This window comes from Ambystoma mexicanum, chromosome 3p (genome assembly GCF_040938575.1).
Source record: "Ambystoma mexicanum isolate Mex_15411 chromosome 3p, UKY_AmexF1_1, whole genome shotgun sequence".
NCBI classification, from domain to species: domain Eukaryota; kingdom Metazoa; phylum Chordata; class Amphibia; order Caudata; family Ambystomatidae; genus Ambystoma; species Ambystoma mexicanum.
Window position 1 is genome coordinate 802,575,450 of NC_090925.1, and position 13,978 is coordinate 802,589,427.

At 43.3% G+C, this 13,978-nt stretch overlaps 1 protein-coding gene across 1 annotated transcript in view; it reads left to right on the forward strand.

The window, feature by feature from the left end:
- Positions 1–3,514: 3,514 nt before the first annotated feature.
- The window catches only part of LOC138580904 (zinc-binding protein A33-like), a 123,715-nt gene continuing 113,251 nt past the window's right edge, over positions 3,515–13,978 (forward strand). Inside the window, exons 1-2 of the mRNA XM_069651822.1 lie at positions 3,515–4,028; positions 10,305–10,400. Of these exons, the coding sequence (XP_069507923.1) occupies positions 3,624–4,028; positions 10,305–10,400 (501 nt within the window). The 5' untranslated portion in view covers positions 3,515–3,623. The remainder of the gene's footprint in view (positions 4,029–10,304; positions 10,401–13,978) is intronic.

The window sequence follows — 13,978 nt, forward strand, 5'->3', positions numbered from 1 at the left end:
TCCTCTACCGACACCACGAGTTCCCATCCATAGGCCCCTAGATTGGCACATCACCCAGAAATTACTTCCCATTTCCTCACCCAAGACGAGTTGATCAGGAAACTACCCCAAGCGCTGATGCTTATGTTAGTTATGATATCTGATAAGGAAACTGTATGGAATGCTACATGTATTAAGGACATAGATTGGTACATGCATTTACCGATGCAAGTTGTTTTTTGTTTGTATTTGTTGAAAATCCAAAAATAAAGTTTTTTTAAAAAAATGACAAGGGAAGTGAGACCTCCAGGAGTATCTCAGTTACTAATCGCTATTTGTAAACCTTTTAAGGCCATAACACCGGCTACCATAGCCAGATGGCTTAGATTGGTGATGGAACAGGCAGGCATTGACGTAGTAAAATATGGGGCTCACTCGGCAAGAGGATCGATGGCTACCAAGGCATTCAACATAGTAGCCAGAGTGGAGGACATTATGAGTTCGGCAGATTCGTCGAATGTATCGACTTTTAAAACTTTTTATTTTAAACCAATGGAAAGTGCGGCATCGTTAGTGGTGAGTAAGCTTTGAACAAGCATAATCCGAGCCTCCGGTCTTGACATAGAATTCAGATTTTCAACACATTTGTTCCAGAAAGTCATAATTCTATTAAAGACACAGAGGCAAAGGATTATCCCACCCTATCAATCTTAATATATGTACTGGAATGTAAAAGTACTGGAATATTTTACATGTTTTTTACTGCAAGTATTGAAACGGTTTCAGATGAATACATTGTATTCATCTGAAGTGGTACAATTTGTTTAATGCACAAAGGATAATAAATAGAAATTTAGTTTATTTTACGATTGTCCCACCCTCTTCTGATTCATAGTCACCAGTTGCTTTATGTTTTCTACTAAGTACGGTGGTGGACAACAAACAATCCGGAAATTGAGATCATACCGGCATGGAATGGACGGGATTGCAAAGTTCACTGGACGCATCCTTGACTGGGCAAAGAAAGAGCAAGAGAAGTTGAGGAACAGTATGGTTTAGGGTTATGGACTATGCTGATTGGATGTTAGTATCATGTGGTCAGTTTAGAGGACCAATAAGAACAGAACTACAAAAAGACTCAAAACAATGGTTACTGTAGTTTTATGAGTTTTTGTTTAGTGTTTTATTGGTTTGTACATTTGCTGCTGAGTTAGTAAAATGAAAGAGAAGCATAATCATTCGCCTCTGTGTCTTTAATAGAATTATGACTTTCTGAATGAATGTGTTGAAAATCTAAATTAGTCATGTCCGTATGATGTGATCTCCAGTCTGCATTTGTTTTCCCCAGGCATTTTCTTCCAGCATTATTACACTTTTTTTGTTGCAGTGCAGTTTGTTTCTTTAAAGTTACTAACACAAACTCGGAGCAGGTGGCGGCATTAAGAGTCTTGATGCCGTCACCCGCTCTGAGTTAAACATGGCATATTTGGAAATGTTTATTATGGGTCTTTGAAGGAATAATCCAACTGACTTGCACTGTGAGGCAAAGGTAAGGGGCAAAGAGTAATAGTTTGCCTCTCATATGGCAATTATATTTGCACGAAGCTGTGCACTAGCTCTTCGTTCCCCGGAGCCATCTCTTGCTGTGATACCTGATGTCCAGGAGTTGCATATTTATCACAAGTTCCTGGAGTTGATTTCTTAGCTTGTCGCTCTTGTTGCCAAGCTGCACGCTAGCTCTCGTTCCATGAAGTAGCTCCTGCAGTAATACCCGACCCCTAGGAGCTGCATATTGAACGTTCCTAGAGGTGGTGTCTTAGCTTGTAGCTCTTGCTCATGATCGCATCTTTATTTCGACTCTGTTCTACTAATGCTTTGACTTGGCACACAAGACACCAGGGCTTGCTCTCCTGTGTATGAGCCCCATCAGCACGTGCTTACAGGCAGAAACCGAGCATGCATTATGAGTATTCAATGCACATACATGTCGTTTGTCAACAAATTTAATTCTTTAACCGTGACCCAGGAAGCACTCTTTTACACTGTATTTTGTCAACCCAAGCATTGGCAAATGCAATAGGTTGGGCCTTTACATGCACCATATAAGTATTTGGCGAGCCTTGCTATCACATCACACCTTTTTGTATGTTATTGCCATTCAGTCCAAATACTTATCTTTGCCATTAATCTCCATTAAATGCTGAGGTACTGTACAACATTGCAATATACTGGCGTTGCCTGCTTTGGTACTCCATAAAATATCACCCTACAACTATAGGCTGTCATTGGTTTCCCTTTATTCCTCTTTTTCCCGTGGCCACATACGCCATTGAACTGCATTGCAATCACAAGGGTAAACATTGGCATGCAGTAGCTGCCTCAATCCACATACACACAGCACACCCTTTCTTACGAGCTAGCAGTCCATTATCACACTTCAGTGCAAGCGATTGGCATCAAATAGTTAGCTTTGCCCTCTGTAAACAGCTGGCTACTCTGTTATGTGGTGTGCCCGTCTTCTCCTGTGCATTGGTGATATAGAAGCTCCAGCCAATACCCACTTTATTTAAAATAGGCGCACATCTTCAGTGAGCTAGGAACATGATAAAATATGATATATGTGCAGAGGTGATCAACCATTGACAAAGGTACACATTAAGTAGCTCCAGCTGGAAAGGGGAAGCAGCATAAAGGCAAAAACCGGTGCAGATTATACGTGTTTTAATGTTCCCCTTCTTGAAGCCGATGCTGATTCATTAGCTAGGGAGATGGCATGTGAGGGGCACAAAGCTTGTAAGTGTTTGGCTATTTACCCACACATTGATTGGCCATTCTAATACCTATGGCCATTCCCACCCAAAACGCAACCTCCTGGAATCTTTTTAAGCTGGCTTTATCAAGCCAGCCTTACCATCAAACTTTGCACTCGAAGTGCCGGCCAGGGTTTGTTCAAATAAGTCTTCTGTGGGCTAACGGTTTAATTGTTGCTGTAAACAAACGTGCCTCTAGTGTGAAAATGTCTTATGCAGGTATGCATTTTGCCACTTGATTTCTAAGCAGTGTGCATGCCCTTCACTGAAGTTGTGTTAAATACCAGCATTGGCAAACGTCGATGCACTAATCTCCAAGTATAAGCATTAGTTCCTATGCCTTCTTTTTCTTCTAATGTCTGATAGATTCCGCTTCACTATATAACGGATACTTTGTTTACTGCGAAGAAGCTGGTGTAGCATTTTACCCCTTGCTTGCATTCACTTGTTCACATGGATGTTTTTTTCTGGCCTTTTCCATGCAGGAGAATTGGAATTAGTGGCTAAAGTCCGGGTTTTTGCCGGGGTCTCGGCGCAACTCTTCCTGCGCGAATGGGGCACATTTCCTCCCCTTTCCCCTCCCAGGCGCTCTCCTCCAATGAGAGGAGGGTGCCTGTGAGCACCCCTTCCCCGCTCTCCGCAACAGGCCAGCGACATAGAAGTAGGACTAACGTTTTACTGTAGTCCTACTTCTATTTAAATGAGCTGTCCGGTTTGAAAAAAAAAACAAAAAAAAAACACACCTGGTCACCCTAGTCAGGATACCCACAAGTCGGTTTGTTGTTTTGCTGCGTTTTATTCGCCATTGTTGGTTATATCCCATTTTCCACAGAAATGAAGCCAAATGTGGCTCGTATCACGTCGGCTTTCACGGAAGAACTGAAGTGCGCCATCTGCCTGGAGCTCTTCCAAGACCCGGTGCTCGTGCAGTGTGGCCACAGCTTCTGCAGGATCTGCATCGATCGCGTGTGCGGTGGCAAGGTATGCGGCTCCTGTCCTGTCTGCAGGGTGGAGTTCCTTCGTGGCAGGCACACCGCAATCATGGCATTAGCTAGCCTGGTTGAAAGGGTCAAGCACCAGCCTGTGCCCAGCACCGCGCAGCAGTGCGAGGACCACCAGGAGGAGCTGACGTTGTACTGCAAGGAATGTGAGAGCCCAGCCTGCATCATCTGCCAAGATGCGCTCAAGCACTCTGGCCACTGCTTCCTGCCCGTCCAAGATGCGGCTAGTATGTACAAGGTGAGCTTTCTTTTCTTTCTGGCTGGCAATATATTTTCAGTGATCTCATTGGCTTCTATGGGGTCCATTCCCTGATATTGTCAACTGGTATTTTGTAACTCCCATGTCTTTCAAAAAATTAACCAAAAAAGGGAACGTCTTCCTTTTTTAAAAGATTACTTCCAGACGGTACCTTTTCACAGAAATAAGGGTTGTTGTGTTTTTTTGAATTAATTTTTTTCGGTGTAATAAACCATCCGGTTTCTGTTTTGTATTATTTATTGGGTTATTTTAAGTGGGAAGTGGGCCAGACATGGGTCCTGAACTTGCTGTGCCTAGAGATGCAGGCTTCAACTCACTGAAGTCAAACTAGGAGGAACCATGTCTGTGGTTGTATGTGGGCTCCAGGGGCATGGACCTGCCTTTTAGGGTTGGACCAGGTCTCATTTGCTTATGGCTTTCCCCTCCTCCTGCTCCATAATGGCATTGAAGGTTGAATGATGGTTTGTAGGGTTGGCCACAGCGAACTTGGTGGTTAAGATGTATTCAAACAGTCTACCGCATTGCTCTTCAGTTTTACTTTGTGATGTGACGTAGCACAAGTTATTCCGCATAGTGTAGTGTTCTTCAAACTCTGGTAGCTGCCGCCCATGGGGGCCAGAGGCTCTTCAAAAATGGATTATGGTGACTGCTTATAATAGAAAATATAGCAGATATGCATTGAGGGAGACGGCAACAATTCTTTTACTCAAGGGGGGGTGCTCGGCCGCAATGTTCTAACTCCAGGGGGGCTCAGTATAAAAAAAGTTTGAATACCTCTGCCAGTGTGCGTCTTGTACTGGCGTTCGTTGTCCTCTTTCTCTAGACGGTCCATCTACTAGTCCCCTCGATTTGAGGTATTTTCAGGGAATGGTTCTCAGGTGTGGAAGGACTAGCACGTGGGGATCAGTCTTTCACTGTATTCTGAGTTTTGCGAGAAAAACTATTGAGTGATGTGGGTACAGTCTGTTGCAAAGAGGACATGGGTTGCCAGTACAAGATGGCCATTTCAGTATACTGGGTGTCCAGTGGCAGGACTAGTTTTTCAATATTTCTGGAGGTTTTAAATTTGACAAACGCATTTTGTCTGTGTGTAGGATATCTTTGAGCGAAATGGTCATGGACCCAGGCTGGCCAAGACATTGGTGTGGCGGGTTTTTCAACCAATCCTGGTGTAGGATAGCATTAAAATCATTTGTTTCCGGCTGGAAAAAAGGCAGTGGGCCGGCCTGCCTTCAGATTTCTTTGCTGCAAGGCTCCAGTGAAAAGTCTAATGGTGGTTCCCGGAGTGGTACAAGTGAAAATAGCCAGCCTAGTGAAGCATTGCACACTGAAGTGAGTTGCTTTCAGATGCAAGCAAGTGCATAGGGACAAAACGGTAACAAATTCAGAGGAAAATAGTTACAGGAAAAGTATGCTCCCTTGGACTTTGCCTCCAATTTCATTGGTAATACCCCTTGCCATGCATAGTCACTCGGTCTTTCTGTACAGCAAATACACAGAGCACACAATTTCTCACTCGCCAGGGGTCTATCTGTAGCCAGTGGCGAGTGGACAATTTGGAGCCTGACCTAGGGAATTGAGACACCTATTCAGGATGGCTATTTCCTTGCTATATAGCAAATGGGGTCTATTGGGCTTTTCATTTTTTGCACTGTTTAACCATTTTTATCCGAAACCAAATTGTTAGTTCTTGGTACTCTTTCTGTGCACCACAAGAGCATGAGGTATTGAACGCCAACTTGAGGGTGGGAAAGCACTGTGTACTTTAATTGGTGCCCAGTGGACTTGTGTGAAGAGATAATTACCAAAACGAAAGCTTAATTGCATGTAGTTCTGGTTGTGGGGACATGTTAGCTGATGGTACTTTATGCAGTAGAATTTTTTGTAATTTAAAAAAAGTGTTCATAAAGCTTGGACTACAGCATCCAGTTTACAATACCAATTTATCATTAGCAACAGACTTCTGCTTAATGTGTCACTCGTCCTCAATCAGGCGTGAGACTTTATGAATATGAATGAAGACTGGAGTGGGAAGAATTATGTAAGTGTGCAAAGGTGGAAGGATCTGTCCTAAAATGTTCATTGGTGGAGTTTATTTTAGGTCACCTCCTTTCGCTTCCTGCTTTACTTGTTTCAAATGGGATTTATTTAACATTTGTATGGCGCCTACACAGCAAAAAGTGTTTCCAGGTGCAACAAGACAAAAAGGAGAGGGGACGGAGGGGGAAAAATTGCAATAACGGTCCTACTAGGCCTTGTGAAATTTGGATCATTCAAGTGCAGTGTCAAGAAGTGCAAGGCAGAAGGGCGATCAGGACGATGGAAGGGGATGGAGAAGTGCAAGAAGGAGAGGGCCCCAGGGGCTGGGCAAGTGTAGAGGGGCGCCCAGGAGGGCAGGCGCAGGGGGCAACGGGTAGGGGTCAGCTAGTGCAAGGAAATGGGGGTGAACCACCCTCCAGTAGGCTAGTCAGGGAAGGGTGACGGAGGGCAAGTGCTGATAAAAGGGGTGCAGGGGAAGACTGGTCGGGGGCGGCCTGAATCCAAGAGACTCGTAAGGGAACAGGCAACCAGTTGCAGGGGGAGACTAGTGGGGGAAAGGGAAGGTGGAGAAAGGTAAGGTTTTGAGGAGCTTTCGGGACATAAGGAGATCAGCTCGTGTCAAAGAGGGACAGGGAGGCCGTTTCAGAGGGAGGCTCCTGCTTAAGAGAGATCTACCAACCCCCCCCACCCCTCCTGCTTGGAGAAATGCCTGACCTGCATAGAGTTGGAGCTAGAGGACCGAAGGATTCTAGCAGGGAGATATTTGCAGGGTAGAGAGTTGGCTGTAGAAATGTCCCTGGCCCCAGAAAGCCTTGTAGATGATGCAGAGGGTCTTGAATCTGATCCTTGCAACCACTGGGAGCCAGTGGAGATATTTTAGGGCTGGAGAGATGCAATCCCTGGGCAGTCATATTCTGGATTAGTTGAAGGGGGCGGTGGGAGGAAAGAGGCAGATTGAGGAAGAGGCTGTGACAGCAATGCAGCCTGGAGAAAACCAAAGTTCTGGAGACATTGAGTTTCTGGGGGAAGTTGAGAAAAGGGAGAATGCCCCTGAGGTGAATCTGAAAGTGGGCCGCCTTGGCAAGGTCAGCGATCTGAGGTGTGAGAGAGGAGTCGAAGAGGACACAAAGGGTTTTTGCCTCACAAGAGGGTGGAGGGAGGGGGCCCAATAAGGGCGGCCAGAGTGAAGTAGGGGGTAGGAGTGCCAAGGAGAAGAATCTGTCTTACTGGCATTAAGACGGAGATCATTAGCAGCACACCATGAGGAGTCTTTCAGTCAGGAATGAGAGAGGGAGGAGATGAGGAAGAAGATTGTAGCTTAAAGGAGAGCTGTGTGTCAGCATAGAACTGGAAATGAGAGACTGTGGAGATCAAGTGAGCAAGAGATGCAAGGTAAAGGTTGAAAAGCCAGGGCGAGAGGATAGGGCCCTCAGGGATGCCACAAGTCGAGAGTGAGGTAGAGGAGAGAAAAGGTCCCAGTTGTACTGGGAGGGCTGATTCAAAAGGACAGGCCAACCAATCCAGTGCCCAGTCCCTGATGTCCAAGGTGTCAAAGAGCTGATTTATGTTGCTGGAGTGATTGACCGTGTCAAAGGCAGAGGACAGATCGAGGAGGATGAGGACAGAAGCGAGAGTTTGAATCGAGGTTTGAGAGCAAGTCTTCACTGGTGTTCAGGAGAGTAGTTTCCGTGCCTCTGGCTGCTCTTAAGCCAGATTGGTGGTCGTGGAGGCAGCCAACAGATTCAGTGTGATGGATTGGTTGGGAGATGACCGACTTCTCGAAGAGTTTGTCCAAGAAGGGGGTAGTGGAGATATGGCTGTAGTTAGCTGGGCAGGAAGGGTCCTCAGACAGCTTTGATTGGGAGGGGTTGCACATGGGAGTGCTTGAGGGGTGATGGGTAGGGGGCAGTGGGAAAAGAGTGGTAACCGAACTCGGCCAAGGAGGTAGTGAGGGAATGTTTTAGAGTAGCAGGGAAACGCCTGCTTGTAGGCAAGTTTCATAGAGCAGGCTGTCTTGGTGACCTCATCCGGTGCTATGAGTGAGAAGGAGAAGGAGGAGGAGAGAGAGCGAGGGCGGGATGTTCTGAGTTTTGGCAGTGAAATGGGAGGCAAGTGCCATGCAGAGGGCCTGCAAAGGAAGAAAAGTAGAGACTGCAGTAGGATTGGCAAGTTCCTTACAGATTTTGATAAGTTAGCTGTGTTTGTGGCCCGAGTGATGCAGGCTAGGATATGGGCCTTTTTCTTGGAGCGGGTGGAGAGTCTGTATTGCCTTTAGAGCAGGCGACAGGCCAGTTTGTTAGAAGATGTGCTAGAACCACTGGCTTTGATTTTGGGGAACATGGTGATTGCGGTTCATTGTGGCTTAAAGTATAGCGGAAATTAGAAGTTCCTAAAATGGACAACATTAATGTCCATTTTGGGCTGTCCTCCTTTCTCTCCACTCACTGGACTTCTTTGCAATGCATTGTACTTCCATAACTGTGTATAGAAGCCCCGCTATCGTAGCATTTCTTGTATTTCTGTATTCTGATGTGAGTGAAGATGATTCAGACGTTAAGGGCCTGATTCTGAGCTCATATTAAAAGTAGTGAACAAGGCAGGACATTCTCCCCTCCAGTTTCCAACACCATCATTCTAAGGTGGGTTGAAGAATTCGAGGTGGATATGTGTGATTTCCAGCAGCAAAAGCTTAAAGCATTTCAGAAGAATGCCACTTTTTAAATTTTTGAGACCTTTTTCTTAAGATCTTATGAAACTAGAAAGGTGGTGCTGCAGTATAAGGGGGTGTGCAGTAGTGTTTAACACACTTTTATATTATAGTTGGCACAGTTAAGAGATTCTGGCATAGATGGGTCAAAGATGGAAGTAACCAGTCGAAACTATTTAGATACATTGTTTCCGAGTGGGCAGCCAAGGAAAAGGACAAGCAAGACTTTGTATTTCTAAATCTCGCATCGTGAAAAGAAGAAATCCTGTGTCCTGGAAATCTGTGCGAGTAGGAGTTAAGCTGGACTCTTATTCTGGATCTGAGCACTACCTGGAACTGCGGACTTTGGCAAATAAATCAGTTACCCTTTGGGCCTATTCACTTTGGTGCAGCTGAGATGTTGATTGTAAGCATTTGATGTTCCTTAAGATGCTGAGCACGAAATGCACTTCAAGCAAGTCGCTGTCTCTAACTCTGTCCTTGATGTTCATGGCTCTCCCTCCTTGCACTTAGTTTTTTTGTTTGTTCTACTTCTGAGGTCAAACCAGATTTTTTTGACTCCTAATTTCTTGGTCTCCTCTGCCTAAGGGGCAGACGCGCAATTCAGTCTCTGCTTCCCCCACCTCCTATTTGTTTCATCTGCAGCGATTTTCTGACACCTCTGCTTCTGTACATGCTCCCATCAGACGTCCCCTTTAGTTGATCTTCAGAATTGGTCTCGTATCCATTTACGTGATGGTGCCGCTGGTTTATAGTCCTAATGTCGGAAAAAAAAATGTCGACAAACAAAAATGTCGGAAAAAAATGTCAAACAATAATGTCGACATCCTATACATATAATGTAAAAAGTCATTTTTTTAGAAAAAAAAATGTCGACAAAAAAATGTCAATTAGAACTATCAACACCCCCCTGCCACCCCCCAGACCCCCCACCACCACCCTCTCACCCCTCTTACTCAACACATTCTAATTATATATTTATTTATTTTTTCAATAAATATTTTTTCAATAAATAAACAAAAAGAGTATCATTTACTATGGGGGGGGTCCCCCAACCCCCCTCACCCAACACCCCCCTGCCACCCCCCCACTCCCCCAACCACCCTCTCACCTTCATTCTCAACACATAGTAATTATATATTTATTTATTTATTTAATAATTAAATAAATAAAGAGTATCATTTACTATGGGGGTGTCCCCCCCAACTCCCCTCACCCAACACCCCCTGCCACTCCCCCAGACCCCTCACCACCCTCTCAACCCTCATACTCAACACATCTTAGTTATATATATTTATACAATAAATAGAAAATTTCGAAAAAATGTCGACATTATTGTTTGTCGACATTATTGTTTGTCGACATTATTTTTTTCGAAATTTTTACTGTCGACATTTTTACTGTCGAAATTATGACTGCCCACCGGTGCCGCTCTCCATGATTTTCCCCGGTTTTGCAGAAAGCACGTTCATTTAGACTCGTGACACTTACTAGCTTTTGCATTTCAGAATCGATTGACTGCGTCCTTGGATCAAGTGAACTCCAGGCTGAAGCGATTCCAAGAAAAACAGAAGGACCAAGCGAAGGCGATAAGATATATCAAGGCGAGTAGGCTGAAGCCACTGTCAATGAATTAAGCATCACTAATCTTTTTTTATTGTAGGTATGTGGAGCTGGAGCTATATATGTATATATTATCTGAGCTCACATTTGCGAGGTGGTGTGACCAGTTACACATGCAATATATGAAGACCATAGCCATTCACTAAAAACAATTGTTGAGTCTGATAAATGTATAAATTGTTGTATTTCTATCAGTTGCAAAGCCATCAAATTGATAAACTATGTAAGCTAAGCTCATTGTGGGTGGGGGGGTAATCTTACAGTTTCTACAGTGCGCCAAAGTGGGAGCCCCTGTAGAACATATAGGTACAAATGTAGAGCCTTTGGTTTTTTTTTTTTTGTACCGCAAAATCAGTAACCACCAGTGCAAACGCCACTATTGAGGCCCAAAGGGAACTACAGTGCCGAATGAGGAGAGGCCTAGAAAGGGGGAGGCAACACTAACCTGTGGAAGACCCGTAAGAAAGGGAGTTTTCAGTTTCAGAAGTATATGCAGAGGTCGTTGAGATTACAAAGACTGCCTTACAACCCCGAAACTAAAACCAGGCTGGACAAGTCTGGAGGCAATGTCTGACTAAGAATAACTTTCCTGAAAATCGGCTGGAGAACTTTGGGCCAGTCTTACTGGGAACTTCAATGCATATAGAAAAAGCGATTGAGAAACACTGCTTTCCAATGATTGATGCATTTTTGCATCTTTAGAGTTAAATGATATTTCTGTGACCTGTCTCTTCACTCTGTGTTTTCAAATGTTGCTTTCTGGAGCAGCATTGGCAGGACCTGTCGGCTAGTCCCACCGACAATTGGTTTTTGCAATCTAATTTCTGGCTTTAAATGGGGCTTCATGCTGGCGTCCCCCTTTTTAAAGAGACCTCAAGGCGGAAGACCAAGAAAAGATTATCTCCAGGCTTTCATTTGCAAATTGGAAAATATCCTGTTCTCAAACATGCATTTGAACAAGTTACACTTCTATTAGTTAATATAACATTTTACACAGTAACCGTATAAATATAAAACGCCCCTTCTACATAAATAACAAATTATATCAAAGCACTTTACACAATCATTTTATGTTAAACTCTCCCTAAAACCTTACAATGGTTCAATTTCATACATTTGCACATCTGTTAATCTGCTTCTTGTGTATTAAAATTCAATTCAACTTTTTTAATTATAAAAACAATGCAATAACTACCAAGGATAAACTTGTAGTATTCCCACTAAACATCGCCCACCAATCTTCCCTTTTAAGTACCCTGTATGGTTGTATGAATTTACCAAATAACTCTTCTTTTATCTTCTAGGTTTTTACATTGCACTTATACATGCCTTATCTCTAGTTCCCTGGGCATTTGAGAGAAGCTACAACCACATAATTCCTTATGAACTTCACCTGTCTTGTAAAACATCGTTAGTGGTAAATAAATTAAAACTCAATCATAAAAACATATCTAAAATTAGCGTTGGGGAACTTGAGTAAAGAGCTACAAAGTTAATTTTAAAGCTTTCGGCTCAAGCTAAAAGTGTGTAAATAAAAGCATTGATCCTGCGCGCAGATCCAGTCCCAACCTTTTCTGCCTCAGGGTTACACCGTAAAAGAGCTTTCGTAATGCCTGCTTTATCCATTAGAATCTAGCATTTTTCCCACGACACAAGGTTATCTTTTTTGTGTGCCAGCGCCTCGCCGTACAGGAAGGAAAGTACAATATTGTCATTGGATTATGCTATATAGAAAACATAACTAAAGTTTATGATTTGAATAGGTGTGCTTTTAGGCAGTTTCAACACTTTTTTCTAATATATGCCCTCTCGCACATTCCATACTGAGACTGTACTACATAACGCTGTTTCTGCCCCATATATAATATACAAGGCACTACCTTCATTTTGTTCAATTGGATTTCCGGTAGCAGTGAAATCCTATCATAACACTGTTAAAAGCATTATACCATGGGTTGCTAACATCTCGGCCTTCCTTCTAAATTCACAAGTATTAACATCTTTAACATCATTGCTCATGTTAAACCCTAGGTAATGGTAGGTATTCATTGTCCTAAGGGGGGTGTCAGCCAGGCTCCATATTAAGTGACTATTCCTTTTTAGTTCTATTTGACTTCACCACCATTATATTCGATTAAGACATTTTCACATTCAGATTATCAAGCATGGCGTATCAGTGGAGAGCATCCAACGATCTTTGTATATCTATTGATGTTTGGTCCAATGGGACCAAGTCGTCTACATATAGCGGCTATTGTACCGCTTGTCCTTTTTATATGCGGTGGGTAGGCCTGTGCCTTAATTAGCGTCTCCTTCAAATCGGAGATAAATAGATTAAATATGATTTGGGGCAAGTAAAGACCCCTGCAGATTAATCCCCCCCTTAAACGAAGTATCGCTGTAAAGTTGAATTATAATGTCCAATAAACCGAGTGCACATCCCCAGAAGTGCAATTTGTCCCATAACAGCTGTCAGTCTAAACTGTCAAACGCTCCTCAAAGTGTAAACCTGCTAAAAACAGTTTCTTGTAGTCTGTGCTCTTTTCTTTAAATTTTAAAATGAATCCATTCAACACATACCAGTTCCCCTTTACAAATCAGCTTGATTCACATCAAATCTGCGGCATTTACCTATTCATTCTTTAAATTAATTGAAAACCAGTGTTGCAAATAGTTTGACTGGGGCATCAAGAAGGGCGCTAGGATGAATGTTTTTAGGACTGGTCCGATCACCCTTCATGAATATTGGCACAACTATTGCCGACTTCCATGTGTTAGGAATTTGTTTCTCTCAGCTTGCATAAACAATGTGTAATGGCCTGTAGCCCACTGATTTGGGAACTGTTTTCAAGATATCACTGTAAAGGCTGTCTGTGCCAGGTACTTATGAACTACTACATTTTGCAATCAATTCTATAATATCCTCTTATCAAGCATCAAGTGCCAGCCGGTCTCTACCAAGTTCGCCTTGACCTTGTTTCGTGTGGATTTGCCTGAATGCGTTAGTAAAATATTCAACCCACGCCTCCCCAGAGACCGGATTAGTTTGAAGCTATTGAGTTGCGCCATCTTCCAAATCTGATGAGCGCTTTGATGCTACCACCACTAACATAATTTCTGTGTCCCTTTGCATCAATTATATCCCTTTAACCAATATTGATACTGTCGTTTCTGTCCCCTTAACCTACATTTTCACAGATCAAACTTCTACACACCGGTGTTGCTTCCACAAACCATTGGGAGGTTCTTTAATAAAAACCTAACAGGACTATTGGGGAAAGTAGTGTTTGTAGATCGCAACATTTAGAAGTTTCCCTTGGGTTTTGTATAATGTCATGCAAACCCCTCCACCATCTGCCAGGTGTTTCACTTGATTTGTTTGATGCAAGGAGCACACTAGATATGCACAAGGATGACCTGAAAAACAAGAAACACAAGACCAAAATCTGTCTTGTTAAAAATACCTAAACAGAATGAGGTTGCATTTGTCATAGGAAAATATATAAGTTTCAAGAGATGACATAGTATAACCTAACTGTTGTCTTGGGTCCTGGTCCCA